This window comes from Wasmannia auropunctata, unplaced genomic scaffold (genome assembly GCF_000956235.1).
Source record: "Wasmannia auropunctata unplaced genomic scaffold, wasmannia.A_1.0 LD334508.1, whole genome shotgun sequence".
Taxonomy (NCBI): Eukaryota; Metazoa; Arthropoda; class Insecta; order Hymenoptera; family Formicidae; genus Wasmannia; species Wasmannia auropunctata.
The window spans coordinates 1261284-1286595 of record NW_012028382.1 but is presented as its reverse complement, the minus strand read 5'-3'; the positions used below and the strand labels follow the sequence as shown (position 1 = coordinate 1286595).

The window sequence follows — 25312 nt, the reverse complement described above, 5'->3', positions numbered from 1 at the left end:
TATTGACACGACATTTCAGTGACTCTCACTAATTGCTACCTATACCAGGAGCTCTCGTTAAAGCCACAAAGTCGACCAATGCGGATGCCAGTGTGAAATGGATGACCGATCGCCAAAGCACGGGAGAAAGAGGCAAGAGAGAGAGTGTCAAACGTTTCCTCGTAATTATAAAAGCAAAGTGGAACCGACACGTTCGCGTGACAGTTTTATCTTCCAGCCTCTTCATCGTTCATATATCAATTTGTGATTCAAAGCTTACAACGATCACGCACACAAAGAGGAACAATTTTTTTCATAGCTACCTCCCATTCTCTCCTATACTTTCTGGCAAAGTATCAATTCGGTACATCAAACCTAGTCGGGTGATACTACGAGCAAAATAAAAAATTAACAGTAGATGAAATAAATTTAAATAAATGATTTAAATAAATTTCAATATAAACGCTCGCGGTTTTCTTCTTATTAGCTGTCATGATACGAATACCGTGGTAAAAGCGTATATTTTACAACTGATCAGTATTCCGTAACCATGTGCTGAAACGTTTTTCAAGGAATCAACGACAAGATTATTAAAAAACTCATTAAAATTTCGTGTTTCTGGATATCGTAAATACATATTATATATTAGATTAGAACAGATTATCTTTTTATTTTTGCATATCAAAATGTGTTTTGTGTATAATTTTCAAGCGATCACATTTTAAATAAGTCAACTCTCAATTTTATCAAAAAATCATTGAATTTAGATTGACCCCGTTTTATCCAATAGTTTCATTCCGCTCCATCCTATTTATTTCTTTAGGATAGACATTTTTTCCCGAGAGGATAAAATAAATTCTCGAAAAGTAATATATAGTACCTATACTGCAAATTCGTAAAAAAAATATAGGGATACAATTTAACTAGGAAGTTAGATAGTATTTTATGTAAATTCCTTTAAAATCTTAGAATGTAACTGATAAAATTATTAAAAATTAAATGTAAGAAATGGAAATTCAAAGATACCAATTAGATGTCAAATTTGTTTTAAATACATAGAAATTAATAATAATTTTCTTACTTCAATCATAATCGATTTAGGTTTTGCAATTCTTTTTGATAAAATACTGTTTAAAATTCTCAAGAAAATGTGGAAACTAAAACTCTTTGGGAAATGGGAATGATCATTTATATATCAAAATTCTAAAAATTAGCTTATGTTGACTTCGTAAAAATGAGCGAGAAGACCGTGTCTAAATATATTTAAGGATTAATCGTAACCGTTTAAATCGGAAGGGAACGACTTCCCAACGGAAATCTAAATACTTAGCGAGTTTTCAACCGGGACGTTGAAGACTACGGCAAAGAGGAGAGCCTCCCCTCGAAGTGGGGTGTTTCTGATGCTGTATATTTTACGTGGTTAGTTTCGTGTTGAAGCTGGGTTAAGCTGAACCCTGACCTATACTCTGACTAAAGCCAGAGTTCGTTTCGACGCGAGTATGCTTGTCGACTGAAATATTCACCGTTAGTCCGTTTTAACTTTCTCTCTCTCTCTCTCTCTCTCTCTCTCTCTCTCTCTCTCTCTCTCTCTCGTTCTTCTGTATGTCATGGTTCAGATAGCGACAAGCAGCTTCGTAAAAGTTACGATATGGACGTGACGGCTGAAATATTTGATTTTTATTGTGGTGATTTACGTGTGTAGCGGAATGAAATGCACTATCATGCGTTCCGGCAATTTTCACGAATTTGTAAATCGCTCGTTGATGGGACGCACCATAAACATATCAATCGCAGCTCTGTTTATTTTACCGAAAATATCTGGCCTACTCTAGATTTGAAATACATATAATAAAATCGAGAAACGTATAACACGAAAATGCAAAAAATACATAACTTATCACGAAATCAAAGATCGTACGTTGCATTAAATAAGATTATAACAAATTTGTCGTAACTTTTCCGTTTTAACGTGCTCTCGCATAATTGATATAGAACCGTATGCTTGCGCGCGCTTGGGAAACTGTAACTCTTCGCGTTAAGCGCATTAACGTGACGTGTTTTTTTTCCGCCAAAATATAGCGAATATTCAAAGTAGATAGGCGAGTTCGTAGAACGTCATGCGCGTGCATACGCCGAGCGATTTCATGAAAAGCCTAAATTTACGCCCGGAAAATGGTCCGCAATGACTAGCGCGAGAGATGCAAGAGACATTTAATTTTTTTTCATCGAAAATATTTAATTTTTCCTGGCATGACAAAATTTACTTAAAATGGAATATCGTACGCGACCATACATACGAGGCGTGATGCGCTCGCGAATAACTAATCCCACGGTTGGTGCAATAACAGACGTAAAAAAGAGACCGCGAGAGTGTGGAAAGAGAAAAGGTGGAACGAGGCAAAGCGAAACGTAGAGATAAAATTGAAGGAAAACGAAGGACTGGGATTATGCAGAACACGGTCGCGAAAAAAGAAAAAATATGAGAGAAATAGAGAGAGAGAGAGAGAGAGAGAGAGAGAGAGAGAGAAATGCTAATCTTTCGACTCGTCATTGCATTCACTGATGAATTCTAGCGACTACTCTATGATACTTTAAACGCATGCCCTGCATCGCGGATAGCCTTTCTGCGTTCTCGTAAAAAAAAAATGTAAGCTATGTAACAAACTAGATACAAATAAAACATAGGGATTAGCGGATACCGATACGTTTGTAGCGAAACAAACGATAAAGGTATTACATATGTACATACATGTAAAACGGCGAAATTGAACGTTTTATGTAGCCAATTATTTTTATTCCGAAAAAGCATATTGATTCAATCGACAGTAAATTAATAATAAAAGTTAATACGCATTCCGATGTTATCGTTTTTACGTCTATATTTTTCGAAATGAATCGTAGATTTCATTCACACTGTCCTCGTAAAATACCATTTACGACATAGGTATATATTCTGCATTTTTTTAGAATTTCAAGACATCAAGGAGTAACTTGGATAGTATTTTCAAGATGTATAAAGCTACGCCGCTTTGAAGGAATGTGCTATTCTATGTACATAGTATATACATCATTCCAAGTAGGTACATTATAATTGTAGATACATAAATCCACTTCGATTAAATATACTCGAATGCAACTGATTGTATATGAGTACTTTTTACAATATTAGAATGCGCGTGGTAACATTGATCTGTCTGCATTTTACACCTGAGCTGCACACGATCGATTTTATCGTGTTCGATTTTATATTACGTCTAGCTAGCTGATTTCGACTGCCGTCGGCAAATCCAATAATCCTGATCATGACGAGCCAATGCGGAACATGTCTTTGCTATGGGCAATTATTGAATGAAATCGTAGAAACACATACCCGAATAAAAGGAATAATTAATGGATTCGATATAATCCAACAAATTCGTTTTACTTGAAAGAAATGTCTCTGCGTATCGTATTCAAGTACGAAATCGTAATTTAAGATAATACTACCGAATATTGAATACAGAATACTGAAAAGTTATCGAGACGCGATTCAATCGTTATTATTCAATTTCACGCGCCGTTTAACGCTAGACTTTGACGCATCGAGTTACAACTCGAAACGTCGCTTACAGCTTCTGTCTTTGCGGTCAGCTTCGATATGTCGCGCGTCCTACACCATTGCGATTGACGGACGACCACAACAGCGTCGCCGCAATCACTAAATGCAAAACCGATGGGTGCTCCGTCCCGTCCCGTCCCGTCCCACGGAATTCGGGCCCCTCGCGTTTCTGGCGGCTAATCCGTTTTGGCGTACAAATTGCAGCCGACGCGACACGCCGCACAGGCGTGTAACACGTCGCGATTCTTCGCGAAACCTCGACGTAAATGGAACGCGTGAATTTCACGAAGTGACGTGAAGACATGAAGACGAAACAATGACGGACTCGATAGGCAGATATGTAGACGGATAGATAGACAGATATAACCACGAAAAACCACGTTAAACCGCCGCATTAATGATGAATCCACTAAGTGATGATAAATCGTATTACACTGCAATGATGCCGTTAAAATTACACGTCGCAAAATGTTATTTCCTGCCAAAAAGATTTTTACTTTGTATTGCAGTTTATCTGTCGGAAAAGAAATTACTGTGGCATATGCTATAATACATATGTTTAAAGATATTTCAGTTTAATATGTATAAATATGAAAACATTAAAAACATTACGTGTATTTAATATTTATATTAAGTATTTGACATAATTCATTTTTAATATTGTAATATTTATTGTATATCTTTTAATGTGTGTTTCTACATATTAAACATATAAATATGAACGTAATATGCAAATATTAAACAAAAGTATTGAAATTTCGATTTTTTAAATATTAAAACGATACATTTATATTGCTGTCATATTATACATATTAACATGTCGTATTAATTAATCACATTGTATGGAAAGACTAAATGTCGACATACGTAAATATTTTACGATTACATGAATTTAATAATAATTTATGTCCAATTAGCATTATTGTCTTATCATTTCCTTTATATAGACACAAATAGATCCTCGTTCTAACTGAGAACACAACTAATCGAAACATACGCGGATAAGAATTTCAAGTAGAATAACCAGACAGACAGTCAGACCGTTCGTCTCCTGCACAGGTCAAGAGACCTGTCGTCGTCGTCGTTGTCGTCATGCAAGTTGCCATCGGCGCAGTAGCCATCGCAAAAGTTGTTCAGGGACAGAAGGAAACGAGCGGTCGAGAGACGAATCCAAAGTCGCTCCTGAAGAGGAACGAGCCTCGAGGGGTGCTCCGGAATATTTGACAACATGTTTCCCTAGACGGTCGTCTGAGAGGAATCTTGCCAAGATACATACGTACGTGCATATGTGTACGTCTTAGGATTTGCCACCATCTGGCCAAGCGAGTTGCTCCGTAGCATAAATATCGCAGTTTTCTTATCGCGCACGTAAATTACGGCACATATTTTTATTCTACATTGTCATTTAAAAAAATAGACGTGTCATTTGTGTTGATTTAAAAATAAATCAAAATAGTCTAATTGTGTCACATGAATAAATGAACAGCTTGAACGAAGAAAAAGTGCGATTGTGTTTAGATAGACATCTCTGTGAAAGAGAATTTCTTGTAACAATAATAACAATAACCGATTCAACAGGCCATAGAAATCGCTCTCGCAACATTATCAATAATGAAATTCAACGACTTTCCGATGATGGAAGTTTTTTAACACGAATGAGTTTAAATTTTACAAATGTCATATATGTTATGTAATGGCCAACAAATTTAGACGATTCTTACGTCACGCAAATCGTTCCTATTTGCCAGAAACCCTGCACATTTTTCATAAAATACGCCTTTCGTGCGTCAGCGAATTCTCCCACGTTTCGCGAAACATACCAACGTCCAGCGAGAGTTCTAATATCTCTACCGGTTTTCATTTGTGCTACAACTTTTCGCAAAAAGAGATACTTGTTGGGTCAAAACTTTAGGAAAAACCAAAATAATATTAATGGCTCGACCTACACCATCGATCTTACTTCAATAGACATAATATGTTGCTGAACGTTAACGTTAACAAAACGTAAACCTCGGCAAAACTAAATTTAAATTTAAATCAGAATATACATGTAATCAAAGATGTTAATATTCTTTAATGTCATAAACACGACAGTCGTAATAACGATGTGTTGTTTAAGTTAACGAAATGACAGGGCACTATCCACCTCTCCCGGAATGCATTTGCCGTGCCAATCTAATGTCCTTGAAGCACGATAAGCATGCCCGTACTGTTTAGGGCCACGAAATAACTTGAACTGCGCGAGCAAAGATATAAATGCCGGAACACCGTCTAAAGCACAATTAGCGAAGTTGGGACGGGAGCGGAGCGCATCCGAAGTTGAGCTGGGTGTTCCAAGGACTTAGCCGTTTCGCTGTCCGAAATAATAGCTGCAATGACATACATAGCTGCACGAGATACACGCCAAGTGCATGAAAATTCATCGACAAGCCGCATGACTGTGATGCAATGCGAGAAACGTAAAATCGCGCGGAGAACGCGCCAAGATCAAATTTTTTTATACGCGACGTCGACGGTGAGCTTTTCGCCGCAGAAAAATGCCGAGACAACCGCGGCTTGATGCAACGCATTTCAACGAACATCTCGTTCAGTTAACATTTTTTGTAACGGATTCTTCCTCTACTTCACGGCGCGATCTCGAATACTACACAATGACCGTGTCTAATGTCGCACAGCGATACAATTGTTTCGCTTAGTATGCCAGCGAACCTATATTTCATTAATGTCACGCGCGATAAGATATTACTAGAGGAAAATATGTAGTTTTTGTTTTATCATTTTCAGAATCTATAACGATGTTCTACTATATACTGAAAAGATAATCTTGTTCAAAACATTATCGACAATAATGTAACAATAAACCGTTATCTCGGGATAAGTCGGATCGTTCGTCGATGTTAATGTATTCAAAGCATGATACAAGCATGATTCAAAAACGCACTTAGCGAGGAATATTTTGCGCAACTCATACGAGAAACATATGCTCAACTAGGCATTTTTAACTCGATATTCTTATATCTCTTTCGTATTGCGGATAATGCATGTAACGTGTGTAAAAAAATCGGTTGTTATCACAAGTTATGCACAACGGCGCGATGAATCTTACATACGACAGCCCGGAGTCGTTGGAAGTGCTTCGGTATTATTCAGCGAGAAGAGACACTTTCTTATTGCAAGATATATTCGGAACTGTCAAGCCAAACGCGAAATCTCAGATAAAGTGCTACATTTTCAATAATTGCATTGTCCGAGTGCAGAATCTCGATGAAGCAACACATTACGTAATATTTTTTAAATTTTGTACCGTGCTGTAAAGAGACAAACATTATACGGACGTTGTACGAATAGCCGGCCATAAATATATGCAGTCAATAAATGGGCTTGAAAAACGGAATGAATTAAATTGAACGAAATGATTGGAAACGTGATGTAGTTGAGAGTCGAATACATATATCGAGAGGATTTAATTCATTTTGCTTGAGGCTGCTATTAATGCAGAATTAATGTAAAATTTTGCGTTTCATACACGTTCCGTGAACTCGATCAATCCAGTTCCCAAAGTCGCTCCGAATTTCTATTCATTGTACGCGCGTTAAAGATATCAAAGAATCACCGTGTCTTTATTCAGTTAAGTTATGTCATTAACAAATGGAATGCAATATTATAAAATATAAATAGTATCTGTATTACGCTCGTCGTCTTTTCTTTAATCGAGCTCTACTATTCCAAATTAATACTTGCTCTATTACTTGACATTTTTCTATCTATAGTAAATTTTGTTAATGTAATGACTTAAAAATATATGACATAATACAGTTCAACTTGTGATATCTGTTTGAATTTTGTTCGATTTATTTTTTTGTCAGTGCAGTTCTATCAAGATACATGATTCTGAATCTGTGAAATATGGCCGATTTTATCGCGTGAAAATGATCCTTATTCACGGAGATGCAATCAACTTGAAGCGAAGCTACGTTTCTTTTACGCAATGGCACCGACACCGACACTGCACTCTGAATTCAAATCATAAAGTTCGTAAGAGACGACCGTCTGTAACTGTCGAGCAAACGATTGCTCGCGAACCGCGTGCGCAATGGCGCTCAATTTGGAGATTGGTGTCCATTGGAATTGGAAATGAAATTTCGTAGACGTACAAATGGGAGCGAGCACAGGGTTGCAACACGTTACGGCGGTAAAGTGCGAGAAATGTACCGTACGCGCCATCGATTTTGTGGGTGCCGATTTATGTTTACGGATCCACCTTCGGTACACAGCTGTAAATGATACCGCGTGGGCAAAAAGAAACTCGTATATTCCATCTCGTTGTCATCGTCACCGTAAAGTATCTATCTGGATACAGATTTTAGCAATAGCACAAACGGCGTAAAATGTATCAATAGATTCGAATGATTACAGAAAAATATTATCTTAATGTATTCAGACACTACATATTAACATATATGCATAAATGTATATACTAATGTATTTATATATATTCGAAAATAATTGTTAAATTGATGACTAGATTATTTCCTTTGGAAAATAATTATTATTATGGCGTATATACTAACAACAAGCTTATTAAGATCTTTCTTTATTAAAAAAAAATGTATTTAACTTTTGCATTACTTTAGACGTCTACTTTATGAATTTTGTGAAGGGAACGTGCAAAAGTTTTTCTCTTCTTTCTTTCTCTTATCGCAGGGTTACAGATGTTGGCTATGCAGCGTGCAACATAGACAAAAGTAGAAACTCTCGGAACAGCCTTATAGTTAAATGTCTCAGTTGGCGCGCGAATATAGCGGAGTTTAATCAGGGTAAAGTGTGCGGCGAAAAGTCATCAACTTCCGGAATTTCGCTATGATTTACCTATCTCCTGAGCAATAAAAAGCCTCGCGGACTGCGTAGCCGGTATATGATGCATAGTGTTAATAACGTTCGTCATCTCTTTCTTACTTACCCCCTTATTCTCTCTTCTCAACCTCGCTCCCGTTCGCCAAGCTTCCAGTGCACTTTTTCCTTCGTGGCATCCACATTTTCTCCATTCCTTCGGTTTCGTTTCTTCTCCGGTAATTTCCCCTTTTGATTCAGATTGGAGAATATTCTGTCGGAAAAAATATATACACCTATATAAATGCATACTCTATAAACTGCTGAGAATACTTGTTAATCATTCAGATCTCTTAGTGTGACGAAAAAGATGTTAAAATATATATAGGTTTTAACTCTACATTACATATGTTCCGAAATCTTTTCTTATTTATTTATTTTTATACTGCCAATGCTTTTTGAATGATTTTTTTCTTCTAAATAATCCTCAAATTAATCTGAAGTGCTATATCTTTATATAGCTTTAATATCTGAATTATATTACATAAAATTATTTTTATTATTTTATTCTTTATATATCTCTTTTACCTATTTTACACGTTCTGATGCAGAAAAGCTTCGAATCAATATTTAAAAACGGATATCGTCTTCTGATCATAATAAAATTTAACAGTCAACAATTGTCATAAGAGAAATGTCAATATCTAAAATGTTATTTTAGTTATCGAGTTATTTTCAATTCTTATTTACAAAAAAAAAATGAGATAAAAGCAAATCGATAAAATAAAAATGTAGAGATGTTACTGGCTGCTAAACAAACGACTCATTAGCACGTCCGAATTTAATGATTCCAGAAAATCACATAATCAACACAAAATTGTTCTAATACGCTTTTCTCATTGACGAGATATTTAGAATTTCTCGTATTATCGAAAGCTAGTCCATAAGGGCAACCGATAAATTAACGACGTATAATATCGCACATTATGTCGCTATAAAGATAATTGCGGCCGACAATGCAAATGCAAGTATAATGAAATTTACACAAACCAGGGCAAACGGTATTAATGGTACAAATGATATTGTTACATTATCCGATACATGTTTAAGCGAAGCTCGTTCATGGCTAAATATCACTGTGACGTTGTATACGCGCGCGTAGAGTTATTGAAGGGGACTGTGTTATACGTTTCCAAAGACTGCCTGCCATTGCGGACCGTTTAATTCTTCGAAATGAATAACATCGCATTTAAAACATTACCATCCGTAATAAACTAGGTCGCGCGACTCTCGTATTCTTGTTTTTGTCCATTTATAATTAATCATCTCCATAATTAATCGTGCAATTGCTGACACACGCAAATAATATATCTGTAATATGCGACTCATCTTCCCTAAAAATTCTAAGAATTATATTACAGTATAATTATATATCTGTTACAATTATTATTAACACTTGAATCTCTTCTTGAGATGCAGATCGCTCGAGATGCAAACTGTTTTCCTTAAATTCTTAGATTATTTCATTCTGCCATTTATGATAAAAATATTGAAAATTATTTTTTAAAATAATTTTGTTCTCGATATAATAATCAGCATTCAGATAATATATTTTCATGACGCATATAATATCGAAAAATATACAGCTGTCCCTCAAGCGAGGTTAACGCGCGAGTCAATTAACTGAAAAAACTTTTGCGAAAGAGCATTTGTGAATATTCGGAAATACGAGCAGCGATTCGGACGTCCGCGGACAAACCGATCGAGATTCAGATTTACACGATGAATTTACACGCACTCGCGCGGGTCGACGACGATCGGCTGCGTGATACGCGGTCGCCTCGCGCGAACGTGTATTCTGCAGATGCAGACATTGCAGACACCATGCAGACGTACACGTATAAGTACGTATATATAGGTGTATGCACGCGAGTCACAATAGAACAGTCTGTTGATACGTAACGATATCTCTGTACCGTCCGGAGACGGCGACAACGCGACGCAGTCGCTAACAGACCTAAACAACGGCGGTCCTTATCGCCTTCGCGTATTCCTGTCGTCTATCGCCGCCTGCGCGCTCGTTGCACATTAGAGAACGACGTGATCGTCTTCACCGCGTGTAAGCGCGCTTCGATGCACGCGGGGCGGACCGAATTGTCATTCGAATTTTATTAATAATTAATTAATTAAAAAGTTATCGAGAAATTATATCGACATTTCGATCGTCGCCGCTCGTGAAAACGCGGCGTCCATCCTTATAAGTCTTTAAAATAATTTGTATTCAAAGTTTTAATTATATACCTATCAATTAATCATATTTATAATGGTATATTTCAAGCCGATCAATTTAGACTCGCGCAAAACAGACAAGTGCGAATCGAAAATTCAGAGTGGACTCTTTTATTATACGTATTCAAATGGACTCACCCTCGCAAATAGAAATAACCTCAAATGAATCGTACCGATGTATTCCTTTTCGCGCGCGCACGCGACAAGATTTCGCGATTTCTCGGCGCATTTTCGCGCAGCTTGCGCCGCGCTGCGATTCGTTGTAACGCGGAAAAGTGAGATGAACAATAAAACCGCGACGCGGACCTCGAATTTCAAAAGAATAAAACTTTCGTATCGTTACTTTCACGCGCGTAAAGTTAATAGTTTCGAAGACTCCGAAGAACTGAACTACTCCAAAGTCCAAAGTTACATGGTGGCACCATCTCACGTCAAAACTCGACACCCCCTGTCAAGTGGCACAAATCAACTATATGATAAGAGACACAAAATACCATCAGAAAGAAGCGTTCTCTCTGATACCATCATTCAATAAATGCAGCCGATGATATCAATGCGCGATGTTTCAATTAATATCGACAGAACTGCGAGAGCCACGTGATTAAATATTTGGATGTTTTTAACCTATAAATAAATTTTTATTAAAACATAAAGTGTTATTAAATAAAAAAATACTACAGCGTTTATTATAGTTTACCATTATTTAGATATTTTACAGATATTTATTTACATATGCAAAAACATTTATATATAAAACTACATTTGTTGTCATTCGCAGATCGCATGTGCGAATCTGATATCTAACCACAAAAAGACGCTAAAATGGAAAATTCGAACGCTTGTTATGAATTTTTATTCTAAACGCGATGTGATATGATGTTTGCATATGAAAGAGGTTTTCCTCAAAGTTTCGCGAGCATGAGCAGGTCGACGATTACGATAAATTTTGTACGCGTGTGACTAACCTCTCTGATTAGACAATCGTTTGCCGAAAAGTGTTGCATTTCTGTCAAGTGTTGTATTTAAAAAGAAATCAGAAAGATATGGCTGGTACCATGAGACAGTTGGAGGAACGTCAGCTCCCTGCGGAGGTGACGACGATGCTGTGGTCACCGAAAATGGATCTTTTAGCAGTTAGCAATGTTAAAGGTTAGGTTCTAAAAACAGATGCTGTAAAAATTATAATCATTAATTAAAATTAATTTATTTTGTTTCTTTTAATAATTGTTCATGAAAAACAGAATTATTTGCTGCTTTTAGCAGATGTTTAACGAATGAATGAGAGAGATTTAATAAAAAAAACTGATCGTTATCCGTAATGTAAAATCTTACAGGTGAAGTTGTCCTTCATAGACTCACGTGGCAAAAAGTATGGTTGTTGAGCCCTCAAGACGAATCCGATGTCACTGCTCATTTGGCATGGAGACCAGATGGAAAGCTGCTTGCGGTTTGCTATGAGATTTCCAAGCTACTGTGTCTTGTTGACGTTGAGACTAAAAATATCATTCATAAAGTCAAATTGCCCACAAACGAACTGACCGTTTATGTCAAGTGGTTGTCACTCTCCAATACTGAACACGAAGGTTCATTGACAAATGATAAAACTAATAAACCTACAGGCGAATATCTGCCACCTCTGCCTAGTTTAATCAGAAGTTATAGCGCAGAACCTGAGCGGAAAGAATTTTTATCCCACATCCTAGATATGCTCTTTGTAAATATCACAAGGCACAATCTTAATAAAATCGTAAGCATTTGTGACTTTATGATTAATAGTCATATTTATTTTTTATAGATTGGTCAAAAAGATGGTACGGCATTAATGTACATTTTTGGTATGTTTTATTGTGGCACTATAACTGTAGGCCACGGACCAATCTTGCAGATTACAGGCGGATATAATAATCCAATATGGATTACATGGAAAGATAATAATTGTGTTAAGATAACTAGAATATCATGTCCATTATTTGACAGAAGCACAGCGCTTCTCAAGGTATTTTAAAATCGATTACATATATAATAAAGATTTAAAGCAAAAGGCAAATCGTTTCTCAAGTATTATGCATGACAATTTAGAATATGAAAGGACATTGAGTCAACTGGAATATATATTTTATTCTCAGGTTGCGCAGACTCAAGCCAACATAGAATGTTTGAAAGATTATCTCTCACGTACCTTAATGGCTACTTGTGAAGCTTGGGAGACAATACTTTTGGAAATGGATGAAAAACTTACCCGGTATGCAGAGGCAAATCCACCTGGTACTATGTCTGCAGACTTTTTGGAACTATTGATGATTGGAATACCCACGAAAAATTTAGAAACTTTTCTACTTAGAGATCTCACAGAGAAAGGATTAAAAAAATTCGGACACAGTATTGAAATGTGTTATAGTAACATACAGGTATGTTAAAAAGTACTAAATTTTTTTTAAATTTAATTATGTATATTGCACATTTGTTAAGAATTCTTTATTAAGAATGTTTGAACATAAAGAAATTGTTCTTCTAGAAATTAGTTTCCAAAAATTTAACTAGCGTCGGTATGGCTCTAGTTTATCAATTAGCTGAATTGAGAGGCATGGTGAGAGCAGGTGGCACGTACGAAGCACTAGGATTGCGCGATGAAACACTCATAACTAGTGCTATTAATGAATCTGAAGCTTTTCTAGCAAAATCATATGAGATTGAGCAAGTTATAGATCAAAGTATGCGCAATTACAAAGCATTTTTTCGGTACGAGTCAAAAACTTAATAATCAATTAACTTATGTTATTTACATTTAATCAGTTTTTTTTTATTGCATTTCTGCAGATGGTTGTACGTAGCTATTCTCCAACTAACGGATGAAAGAGCGCCATCGGAAGTAAGCCGCGTAAGTCAGCAGGAGTTGACATTTATCGCAGAATTTCTGAGTGACTTTGACAAACCAAAAGCAAACGGCAGAGTAAATTTGGAAAAATTGGGTCAATATTTGCGTCACGAAAATCTGCAGACTCCCCTGACTTCGGAAGGAAGCGAATGGGCTGCGATGCTCGATGCAAACGATTGCTTACGCGACTATGCCCATATAGTAAAGCAGAATTTTAATTTATCCTTACTACAGTCTCATGTAAAATTAGTCGCTGCTATAGAAAATGTTTTTGTTGAAGCCTATCAGAGCTTAGTTGATCACTTTGTGATGATTTCTATCTCTTTACCGTCATTTACATCTCTTATATCTTCGCAAATTGTAACAAACGATGGAAATCTTTTGTTAGCTATGAGCGATATCGATAGCAAATTTTTGAGACTTTTCAACATAAGATACTCGTCTGTAGACCCTGTACCTCTTAGTTCAAAGATGATCACGATAGATGTGAGTCATAAGCAAGGTTGGTAGCATGTGTTACGTACAATTATATATTGAAAATTCACTTCTCCATTACATTATAAAAATAATTAACTTTTCTGTATGTTTAGGAGAATGTCCGAAAGAAAACGTCGATACTGTGATAGTAGATTTGCAATTTTACTCGCAAGATTATCTTAGCTTGCTTATATTAAATAAACAAACTCATGCATCGTTTCTTATACAAATGCCATTACATAGCATATCTACGCATGAGTATCAAGATAATGATGCAGTGGTGTCGATAACTGAATTCATTGGTGCAACATGGCCGAAACCATTTCAAGGAATATCTGCGAGACGACTAGCAGTCAGTGGCCCTCGGAAAGTAGCTGCTATTTTGAATGAAAACAATAGAAAGATTCGTTTACTCGAAACTGAAGCGGAACCCGAGGACGAGGAAGATGATGAGGAAGAAGAAGGACGTTTTGTAGAAAATATGATGGATACCACACCTAATGCAAATTTTCCTGCGGAAACAGCAAAAACTGATGTACAAGAATTCTATAAGGAAGAAAACAACTAACGTAGAAGTAGAATATATATTTAAGGTATGAATAATTTTCTTATATATACAAAAAAATTACAAATAACTTTTCGTGTAATTGAAAAATCTTGTAATTTATTTGTTTTTTCTAAAAAGGGATTTTAAACCTATTTTGAATAAATACAGAGTTATTACAAGATATACTAAAATACATGCTTGCAAAAATTAACTAAACATTACTTGCACAATAACGGAAAAAGTACCGAGTATAATTTATTGCAATATGTACATTTAAGCTAAGGGTAAAGAAAGCACTAAAATATAATAATGTAATTTCATACACAATAGAATTACAAATTATGGTATCGCTTGCTCCTTTTGCATTTGTTTAAACACTTTAGGGAAATCGATATCAAGAACAGCGTTATCCATTCCTGCGTTTTCGATACCTGATGAAACACCAGCTGTATTATCTGGTGTATAACGTACTGGAGAATTTTCTCTCGATTCCTCCAGATCTGAAAAAAAAATTAAATAATAATCCTATTTTCATCATGAAAGTGCATCTGAAAGTCTCCTTTCTGTATATTAATTTTTAATACAAAATTACCAAAGAATCTTTGACTTCTTTTTCTTTTAACAGTAATAATTAGAAGAACGACAGCTACAGCAACCACCAGTACCATAACAGCAGTCATTCCCCGTAACAGGTTTGTCTATTCAAATATACATTTTAATAAAATGTAGATTTGTGATTATTTTTTTATATATTATATATTAAAATACCTCAAAATCATTTTCCCAAAGTTGCTCCCAATCGTTTGTAACTATCAATTCAACAGAATGAACTTTTAATTGTGAATCGTCAAATAAACCTTTTGAAAAACATTTATAAAATCCAGATTCTGCTGTTGACACACCCTATAAAAAATTGTGAATATAATTTAAAATATAAAATTATATATTAATAATAAATTGCTATTTAAAAGAGAAGAATTTTAGAATAAATCTAAAAACTTACTCTGATTTGAAGCAAGCCAGTCAGTACTTCATAATTGTATTTTTTTTCATTTAAAGGATTTCCTGGACCAATAACAGTGTTGGTTCCAAATTGCCAGAACATGAAACGATGATGCTCATCGATACTTAAGCATGGAAGCTCAGCCAAGTGTCCAGCTATCACTTCTTTCACTGTTACTATGTCATTTGCAGTTTCGGATTTTTGTAATATAAATGATAAATAAAAAAGTATAAAAAGCCACATTGTTACCTACAAATTAAAAAATGAAAATTGTTAGAAAAATTTATATAGATTATATTTCACAGTTTAGTTAGAGAGAAAGAAAGAATCAAAAACATTTTTTTTTCTTATATATCAAATTATACCTGTATATGTAAAAAAAAAAGTGAAAATGCACTCTAAAAAATGTTAAACTTATATAAAAATATGTTCAATTACTATATTCTGTCACAATCAATGTTGGTAGACTATTAGATATTACTAGCCTGTCTTCTTTTATAATTACAATCTAATAACATTGATCACCTTTTTCACAGCTGTTGCAAAACCAGTTTGTTTTTCACAGATGATTGTCACAATAATTATACAATACACAATACAAAACAAAAGGCTTTTCTGAGTGAATGTTGTGTAATCATTCAGAAGAATTTTTTCTTTCTCTCTCTTGCATGCAATTAATGAATTGCTTCTATTTTTTTCTGTACAATTAATTCACTGGCAATAACATTAACATAAATTAATGATTATAAAGTGGAAAACACACTTTCATTTACTGATGAGAGGATTGCTACAACAAGCACTGCCATGGAGTTGCTTATTTATAACTCTGTCCTATTTGGCCTTGTGCAATACTAAGTATTTATAGTAGACTAGACCTATACTTTACAATTGCTGTATGTTCTCAGATCCTGTTATAAATCAATCTAATCTTACAAGAAAAACCTAGCTTTATGTTTGAATGAATGAAACAGCTGGATATAAAATATTTTTATCTTTTAATATATAAATTAATATACAATATATGAAACATAGACACATAATGCTTTATTATTCAATAACAATGTGTAAAATATAAATTGAAATTTATAATAAAAATAACAAGTACATTAACATTAATTATATAATATATTTGATTCTGTACAGCAAGTATATATACACAAGATAATTTTTTATTAACATACATACACGTCCTTAAGTAACTTGAAACAAGCTGAACCTCATCCACTGTCAATATGTAGTTTGCAGCATCAAATGGAAAATAACATCTACGGCTAATAATGGAAAAAGTAGCCAGAATGGTGCCAGTACCGCTTTGGCTGGTAGAGACCATTGAGGGGCCTCCAATTTCAGACAAATTAAGATCTGAGCACATAGTTTCAAGATCACAGCTACCATGTACCGCGTCTGAAAGAATTTTATTATACATTAAACTCATTGTACATTAAACTCTGATTTTATTTTATTAGCTGAAAATTTTTTGTATTATTAGGAGGATTCCTCTTAATTATTACGATTCTTTAGTAACATAAAATATATTTTAAATATTAAAATAAATGTATGCGTAAACACACGTTTGACTGACAATGAAATATTTTCAATTGCACGAGGATGAAAGAAAATTTGTCTTGCCAAGTCATAAAATACTCACTTCTCGTTGCAGACTAAAGGTATGTCCATTCTTGCAGTACGTAATCATGTTGAAAACAATATAAATAAGAAGAATGTTGTCGTAAAGCCACATTGGAATGAAAACGATGAACCAATTCCATTGTATTCTCTGATCAAGCCTCAAGACCAACAGAATTAAGAATATGAGCAAATTGAACCAGGTGAACAACGCTCGGTGTAAAACCGCCATGGAAGACTTATATTTAATTAATAGTATGCAGTTTCATAAAGCCCATGCGTTCGTGTATTAAGTTTTGACAATTCTAACCTCTAGCGACAAACAACTACGTGTCCTGTTTTATCAACAAGATATCACCAGTCTTTAGTATTTCAAAGAACCGTAAGATGATGCTGCAGATTCAATTTTGTATTATTTGTATTAATATAATTATCAATAAACTAACTTTTGCAAATAAATCATTTTTTAACGATATTCAAGATGATGAGAAGTCAAATATAAATCTCTAGAGTTACTACTATTATTAATTATTACGTCGCATGAGGTTCAGTGATTTACAATGACCTTATATATACATATACAATAATTCCTCGTATCACGATAATAAATTATATGCTCAACATGCACTCTCGCATTAATGAACACAATTAAATTACAGTGTCGAATCTAAGAATCCGGCCACCTATAATTATATTATAGGTATACATATATTCTGAAAACGTCAAGTATAATCTCTTTTTAATTGATAGAATTTATTTATTTATTTATTCATATTGAAATAAAATATTATGCCTATATAATTATACTTTTCTATATAAATAAGAGAAATAAAAATGCCACATTTTTTTGTTCGACAGGGCAAACATCTCTGAATGTGCGCTTATTTAAAATATTTAAATGCGTGAGGAGAATGCAAGTCGAGAGCTTCAATTTACAGAGTGGCAATTATGAATTAATATTGTCATTTTTGATTAGAGAAAGACTCAGAATATTATCTATAAATCCAAAACGTAGAAGTCTCGACCATACATGATCGAGATATATACATCTCGAGTCTTGACATCCTTGAACTGTCCAAGAAAAACAAAGTCAGCTACATATATATCTATATATATACGCTGCAGCGTACCACCAGCTAGGCACCAGCTGATCGCTTATCGGCGACCAATAGAATCACTCGTACTAAAACGTCACTGTAGAGTGTAGAGATCATGAAACGACAGCGGACAGTCGCGTATCTCACAAAAAACGTTATACATATTGCCTGTATATGTTTACAATATTAGTGGCTAAGAGAATTCCAGAATAAAAGAAAAAAAATTACAGAAGCACAGGAAGACAAATGCAAGAAGGATACAATTACGAAGGAAAGACGAAAGAGGAAGAGAGAATAAAAAAAAGGAAAAAAGAAAAATAGAAATTTATTAAGCATTACAAGTTGTCTATATAGTCTCTATATTATTAAGCATGTTTTATCTATATTATTTCAAAATAATTAATATTTTTAATATTGTTAAAGATTGTGCGCGTTATGCAAGGTAATTGCGAAATTATTTAGGGCCTAAAATGCCCCTTCGTCTCTATATGAACAATGTAGGTGGGTAAAAAATGTTTATAGTTACATCACTGCCGCGCAATGATAAATAATGGTACGATACTACGATGTATCTCAACTCGACCTGCAGATTCTGACTCGACCATGCATATTATTATATACTCGAGAACGCGTGAGAACACGTCGATCTCTCACTTCCTCTTCGTCTCTCTTGTGAATAAATCTGTTCATTAATCGAATAAATATAATAACGTACGCCAAAAGCAACTCGCAGAAATTTGTGTGTGCGCGCATCCTCGATGAAACTGGAATATTAAAATATGAACGAGACAATCGATGATTCTCAAGTATGTATATATTTTTATTATTATATATAAAGATTTTAATTTACTATATACATTGGAATTAAAAAAATTATCTCATTTTTCACGACGCTTCTGAAATTTTGATACATTTAATTATCAAGAATATAAAACAATCATTCGATTTACTGCAAACACGCAGTTGAACAATTATGCGTGTACATATATATTTTCTCAGTGACCACGTACACTTGACGCAGGTAGATCTTCGTTGTTTGTGTTAAGTTGTGTAATTGATTAATTGACATTGAATCTCGACGTGACGGGACGCTTTGAGATATTGCGAAATTGCATCTGAAAAATAAATGCGAATGAAGGAAGGTCACCAGTAAAACTCGTTTTTACATAATCAGCAAGATAAAAAAAAAGAATTTAAACATGGAATTGATTCATATGCTAATCGTTAATATGCTTGATGTGTTTATTATACTTTATACGTATGATAATCATATCAATTAAATTATTATAATGCCGTCCGTAATATTTTAAATAAAATACATTTTTAATTATTTATGTATTTAATTTTGGAAAAGAAAAAAAAAGAAAATACCAGCTTAATAAATATTTATTAAGCTGCAGCATCTGTATCTAGTATTTTGTTAACGCGAATGGAATTATTAATTTTTTGTTATTAATTGTTATATGGAAAGAAAAAATCGAACGACGAATTGATATATATATATATATATATATATATATATATAATAGATACAAATATAAGAAATTCTGCTGATCATTATATATTATAGTTAATCGCAATTTTTGTCGAAGTTGCTCTAAATTAAATGAATCGATCAAGCATAATTAATCAGCATGAATCGATATATTATAATACGTACATATAGTCAGATATTTTGAAAAAGAAAAAATATATATAATGAAAGCGCGTAGAGCATGCATGCAAAACGATCGAGCTTGACATTTGCATTTTTCGACGACGCGAAATTAATGATAATGCACCGAGATATGCACATGCACTAGGTATCTCTCGCGCAGATCGGCCGATGACAAAAAGACACGCGCTTTTAGCTTAAGGTAATATCGCTGCGAGTAATGCGCGGCTATAAATATGCGCGCCTAATGGTGGTCCTGTTCCGAAAACGCGAGAAGCCGAGTCTATTTTAACGGGTTAGAGCGAGTTCCGGAGTCGACGGCGCTCGCAGACAGACGCCAGCGAGTCATCGGCAGTCATAGAGGCAGTCATCGCCCTGGCGAAAGTCGATCTACGATCTCGATCGCGCGAGCTCGCGCCAAGCGTCTTCGTAGTTCCTAGTACGCGCGATCTCCTTCGCGCTGCCCGGCTAACCTTTAACCTCTTGGTCCGGTCCACGTGCACTATCAACAATCGCAATGTCGAACGTACGAACGGTGGTAAGGTCCCGCTTCGATCGATTCGATCTCGCGTACGATCATGCAAATATCACGATATCGTTACTCGATTGTCGCCAGTGATAATTTGTTTGCACTTTGCACATGATAGGCGTGGTGCTCTCCTTTCTTACCGATGACTTATTGTTAGTCAGAAAACTCTGATTTTTGACAGGAATGTATCTCCCTGGATGCATCTTATCAATTTGTGTTTGGATTCTGTAAAAATGCAATTAAAAACTTTTGTGCGAATATTAATTTTTATGTAGGGCATTATCTATTTATATCCCTGAAGCTTAAGCTACAAAAATCCTTGAATTTTAACAGAGAATCTATTTAACATAAAAAAATGTTAAGTACACGTTTGTATTTCAAAAAAGGGATACAATTTTATAGAAATTGAAACTGTAGGGACGTTATATGTATATATATATGTGTTAAGTATATATTAAAATAAAATTTATATTTATTCCTAGATGCTCCCAGTTGTGGCTGCGGTAGGAACGGTAGCAGTTATAGGAGTAGCACTTAAAATATATAAGTTCTGGAGTGACAAGAAGAAATCTTCGCCGATACTACTGGTTGATCCAGTAGTTAAGTATAGTCTACCTCTAATTCAAAAGGACATAATAAGTCACGATACCAGGAGGTTTAGATTTGGATTACCAACGTCAAATCATGTCCTGGGTCTGCCGATCGGTCAACATGTACATTTAACAGCAAAAATTGGAGAGGAGGTTGTGATACGTTCGTATACGCCTGTATCAAGTGATGATAATCAAGGCTACGTTGATTTGGTCATCAAGGTAAATAAAATGGCAACATAAGATTAGCGATAAAGAAAGAAAATGTGTTCTAATTGTGCGTGATTTGAATTGTAGGTATACTTCAAAAATGTGCATCCAAAGTTCCCCGAAGGGGGAAAAATGTCTCAATATTTGGAAAATATGAATATAGGGGATACCATCGACTTTAGAGGTCCATCTGGTAGATTGATTTACAAAGGACAGGGAAAGGTCACTATAAAACTTCTTAGGAAGGAACCACCCGTGGAATATAACGTTAAAAAGGCAAATACATTTGCTATGTGTATATATATAATATTGAATATAATAATATTACTTATTTAATCATATTACTGTTATTAAAAATAATTTTATTTTTAACATATGTATATAAATTTATGTAAATTTCTGTACAGATGGTTATGCTCGCTGGTGGTACTGGCATCACGCCGATGTTGCAGCTAATTCGTGCGATAATAAAAGATCCTACGGACGAAACTCAAACCTCTTTGCTGTTCGCCAATCAGACAGAAAAAGACATCTTGTTACGAGATGAATTAGATGAAATCGCCAAAAAATATCCGAATAAATTAAAACTTTGGTATACCGTAGATTCAAGTAGCGAAGGATGGCCTTACAGTACAGGATATATAAGCACCGATATGATTGAAAAACATATGTTTCCACCGTCATCTGATACTATCGTATTGATGTGCGGGCCACCTCCGATGATCAATTTCGCTTGTACTCCGAATCTCGAAAAACTTGGCTATGATACTAAATTGCGGTTCGCGTATTAATCGATTTAATCGATTACTAATCAGACAGTTTGTATCTGGTGGAGATTTATATGCTTTTAGTAAACTACTTCCGTAAAATTAAAGATCAGTTTTTCGTTCAACTAAATGTATAATCAGCTTCACATTAACGAAGAACATTAAACAATGTGGTTATGCCAATTAGAGAGAAATATGTTGGAAGATTTCCAGCAGAACTTATTCATAAAGACACCTCCAACAGTATTGATTATTATATAAGTATACAGTTGTAAACTTACAATATAATCAACGAAATGCAGCCATATTAGTAGCGTATGGTGTGACCACTGTTCCACGTAATGTAAGAATGTTTATCCATAAAAAATATTTAAAAGACACGCCAGTCTTGTTCTTTTTTTTTGCTTTTTTTTTAAATTGAGACACAGGCTGTGATTGGCGAATGACAAGTAATTATAGAGCTTAATTTAAGAAAAATGGAATTACAAATCAAATGCATGTGAAATGAATATTTGCCTTATCACTAATTGTAAGATATACTTTATTCAATCTTGTATCTGCATATTATAAATATGATCTGTGTATAAAATAGATGAGTAAAGTATATTACTAGTGTATATGCGTGGAATATTCTATAAAGTATTGTATCTCAAAGCATTTATTAACATTGAATCCATTGTAATGTTGTACAAAAGTTTAAATACATACAGATGTGCTTCTCATTGTATAATACTTTATTTGTGGGAGATCGAGAAATATATAGAATACTCACCGAGAAATGTATATAATTCATATTTTATATAAATGGCGTAATGTTCAAAAAAATGGAATATATTTTCCTTGCTCTAATTAGTACATTAATATTATCAAATGTTATTATCGATCAGAGACCAATACAATGAAATATTTAATTAAACATATTAATTTAAGAAGCCGCATGTTACGTATTAAAGAAATTGCAAGCAATTATGAAATCAAAGCGAAAGTAAAAATTTCTTTTCCTTTTTCTTAATGAATTAACAACGTCCTCTATCTTGTACGCGTTTTCTAGGAGCCGCGCGCAAAATATCGTCCACCCGAAGTATCATTTCTGCTGCTTCGGCTGCACTCACGAGAACTTGCCTCTTCACTACCCAAGATTCGGTGATTCCTAGCCGCTTCATACAACCGACTTTGCCCATTTCCATATCTGCAAGATCGGAGAACAAATTTAATTTGATATTCTGTCGTAAAAACTAGCGTGATCTATTATACGATTACAAAAATATTATTTTTAGCGATAAAAAAAAGCGATAAGAAATAAAAACTCACCTAATCCCATGGTGTTGCTCCCGGAATTGTGTGCGGCTCTCAATTCGCTGACCAATTGCGCCGAATCATAGCCAGCATTATCGGCGATAACGGTTGGCAATTGCTGCAACGCTCGTGCAAAGGCTTCCATCGCAACGGCCTCTTTACCCGGCGTGGCTGCGGCCGCTCGCATAACGGCGCAAGCCATAATCATTTCGCTGCATCCACCTCCATAAACTATTCTCGACTCGCGTACCGTAGCTGCTAAAACGCAGAGCGCATCGTGCAGCGATCTCTCGGCTTCGTCGATGATCTGCTGCGTTGCGCCACGAATAATGACAGTGCACGCTTCACCCAGCGGAACTCCGGAGAATCTTAGAAGTGTATCTTCTCCTATCATAACCTGAAACAATATAATGACACAATTGATTATATAATTAAAGTTTTAACGAAACTAACAATAATCACAAACATTAAGATATAAGAGTGCTTTCCCATATGGAGCATTCTACGTGAATTAAAATAAATCATAAATTTACCTGTTCGATAAGATCGCATTTTCCCAGTTTGACTAAATCTGGATTGTCAAAAGTACTAACAATCTCGCCACCAGTAACGAGTGCAAGTCTCTCGATACCATCGAAATCGGCGTGCTCGATAGCCATAATTCCGGCATCAGCAAATAATTGTTCGGGATAATTGTATATCAATTGCCTATTGATAAAGACGTTGCAACCATGCTTCAAGATTTTGTCAACCTTATCCTGTGGGGATAATTATTACAGAAAATTATTACATACCAATTATAATTTTATAAATATGCATAAAAACCTTAAGAGATTTTTATTACCTTCATCTTTTCTTTCTCCGCAGTTTCCAACTCTGCTATTTTTGCCATTGAATCTACACGTACTCTGGAACCAAATACCTACAAAAATAAATAAATGCGTGTAGTTTTAATCTATTAATTAAGAAAAATGTCTTATGTACAACAGAAGAATATGAACCTTGATTTTATCCGTGTCCATAGACGTATTAGCGATAAGTATACGCGCGTCAGAAATTTTTTGTGGTTGGTGAACACCCGGTTTCTTATCCAATAAGAATCCCTCGTCCAAAAAGGAATCGGCGAGCGTTGCGCCGCGTTTCTTTATAACTTGAATCGCGGACAGATTACCGGAGCCTTTAAGGCGCAACACCGCGTCGACCGCGAGCTTGCTAAAATGCTCCTTGTGTTGGGACAAGATCTTAGAACTCAACGTTGTACGAGCGATATTCAGCAAATCCTCTCGAAAACGATCGGCATCCGCAGAATTGTCTATGGCTGCATTCTTTAGAGCCTCATTCGCTGCATTTGTAGCATTCCTCCAACCACCGATGATAGTTTGTGGATGAATCTTTTGATTCTCAATTAACTTTTCGGCTTCTCGCAAAAGTTCCGCAGCTAGAAACAGATAAAAAAAATTAAATGATATTTAAGATCAAACAATAAAATGATATTTAAGATCAAAAGTTCACGAATAATTATATTGTGCATACCGAAAACAGTAACCGAAGTAGTACCATCGCCCACTTCGTCATCCTGGACACGAGACATTTCTACCAAAATCTTGGCAGCCGGATTATCAACGCCGACGCTCTTGAGAATAGTGGCACCATCATTAGTGACATGCACCTGTCCTGCGGACCTGCCATGAGACACGAGTATCTTGTCCATGCCCTTGGGACCGAGGGTGGATTTCACCAGATCTCCAATGGCTATCACTCCGACAAACGAGCTCAATCTCGCAATCTCCGCCTTCTCTTCTCCGGCCTCATTTTTGAGGATCCGCACTGGATTTAGGGAGACCTTAGAATTAAACAAGATAAAACGATTATCATTTAATTATCCACAATACAATTTTTTTATTCTAAATGAAATCGCAACCGCTTTTAGAGGTTAACATTTACG

The 25312-nt window shown here is 35.1% G+C and overlaps 5 protein-coding genes and 1 long non-coding RNA gene across 11 annotated transcripts in view; 2 read left to right on the top strand and 4 right to left on the bottom strand.

Moving 5' to 3' along the window:
• Positions 1 to 11170, bottom strand: part of LOC105458552 — a 253105-nt gene extending 241935 nt beyond the window's left edge. For both annotated transcript variants that reach the window (XR_975548.1, XR_975549.1), the window contains exons 1-2: positions 10835 to 11170; positions 8538 to 8681 (exon numbers count right to left, since the gene is read on the bottom strand). This is a non-coding gene — a long non-coding RNA (uncharacterized LOC105458552). The remainder of the gene's footprint in view (positions 1 to 8537; positions 8682 to 10834) is intronic.
• A 213-nt stretch (positions 11171 to 11383) lies between these two features.
• LOC105458542 (anaphase-promoting complex subunit 4) lies at positions 11384 to 15675 on the top strand. 2 transcript variants are annotated; one of them, XR_975545.1, is made up of 9 exons: positions 11384 to 11845; positions 12031 to 12410; positions 12492 to 12692; positions 12823 to 13104; positions 13212 to 13435; positions 13514 to 14073; positions 14162 to 14641; positions 15221 to 15287; positions 15655 to 15675. XR_975545.1 is itself a non-coding variant. In XM_011703933.1 (8 exons), exons 1-7 carry the CDS (start codon positions 11740 to 11742, stop codon positions 14614 to 14616), a joined length of 2208 nt encoding a protein of 735 aa, XP_011702235.1. In that variant the 5' UTR covers positions 11384 to 11739; the 3' UTR covers positions 14617 to 14641; positions 15221 to 15303. The 2 variants fall into 2 exon arrangements, 1 of the variants encoding a protein (XP_011702235.1); XM_011703933.1 differs by lacking the exon at positions 15655 to 15675 and having other exon boundaries at positions 15221 to 15303.
• On the bottom strand, positions 14693 to 16870 carry LOC105458543. Of its 3 annotated transcripts, none has more exons than XM_011703936.1 (5): positions 16784 to 16870; positions 15599 to 15847; positions 15364 to 15498; positions 15188 to 15293; positions 14693 to 15095 (listed from the first exon to the last, which is right to left on the bottom strand). In XM_011703936.1, exons 2-5 carry the CDS (start codon positions 15839 to 15841, stop codon positions 14935 to 14937), a joined length of 645 nt encoding a protein of 214 aa, XP_011702238.1. In that variant the 5' UTR covers positions 15842 to 15847; positions 16784 to 16870; the 3' UTR covers positions 14693 to 14934. The 3 variants fall into 3 exon arrangements, with proteins under 3 accessions (XP_011702238.1, XP_011702236.1, XP_011702237.1); XM_011703934.1 differs by lacking the exon at positions 16784 to 16870 and adding an exon at positions 16362 to 16589; XM_011703935.1 differs by lacking the exon at positions 16784 to 16870 and adding an exon at positions 16124 to 16584.
• On the bottom strand, positions 16809 to 17751 carry LOC105458544 (transmembrane protein 60). The gene is made up of 2 exons (XM_011703937.1): positions 17247 to 17751; positions 16809 to 17002 (listed from the first exon to the last, which is right to left on the bottom strand). Exons 1-2 carry the CDS (start codon positions 17454 to 17456, stop codon positions 16826 to 16828), a joined length of 387 nt encoding a protein of 128 aa, XP_011702239.1. The 5' UTR covers positions 17457 to 17751; the 3' UTR covers positions 16809 to 16825.
• Positions 17752 to 18413: 662 nt separating this feature from the next.
• Positions 18414 to 22793, top strand: LOC105458541 (NADH-cytochrome b5 reductase 3). 2 transcript variants are annotated; one of them, XM_011703930.1, is made up of 4 exons: positions 18414 to 19127; positions 20987 to 21316; positions 21392 to 21580; positions 21712 to 22793. In XM_011703930.1, the coding sequence occupies exons 1-4, from the start codon at positions 19101 to 19103 to the stop codon at positions 22093 to 22095; spliced, it is 930 nt and encodes a 309-aa protein (XP_011702232.1). In that variant the 5' UTR covers positions 18414 to 19100; the 3' UTR covers positions 22096 to 22793. The 2 variants fall into 2 exon arrangements, with proteins under 2 accessions (XP_011702232.1, XP_011702233.1); XM_011703931.1 differs by lacking the exon at positions 18414 to 19127 and adding an exon at positions 20194 to 20513.
• Positions 22794 to 22881: 88 nt separating this feature from the next.
• Positions 22882 to 25312, bottom strand: part of LOC105458540 (T-complex protein 1 subunit beta) — a 3206-nt gene continuing 775 nt past the window's right edge. Inside the window, exons 2-7 of the mRNA XM_011703929.1 lie at positions 24901 to 25210; positions 24369 to 24805; positions 24212 to 24289; positions 23901 to 24125; positions 23383 to 23764; positions 22882 to 23260 (exon numbers count right to left, since the gene is read on the bottom strand). Coding sequence (XP_011702231.1) covers positions 23088 to 23260; positions 23383 to 23764; positions 23901 to 24125; positions 24212 to 24289; positions 24369 to 24805; positions 24901 to 25210 — 1605 coding nt within the window. The 3' untranslated portion in view covers positions 22882 to 23087. The remainder of the gene's footprint in view (positions 23261 to 23382; positions 23765 to 23900; positions 24126 to 24211; positions 24290 to 24368; positions 24806 to 24900; positions 25211 to 25312) is intronic.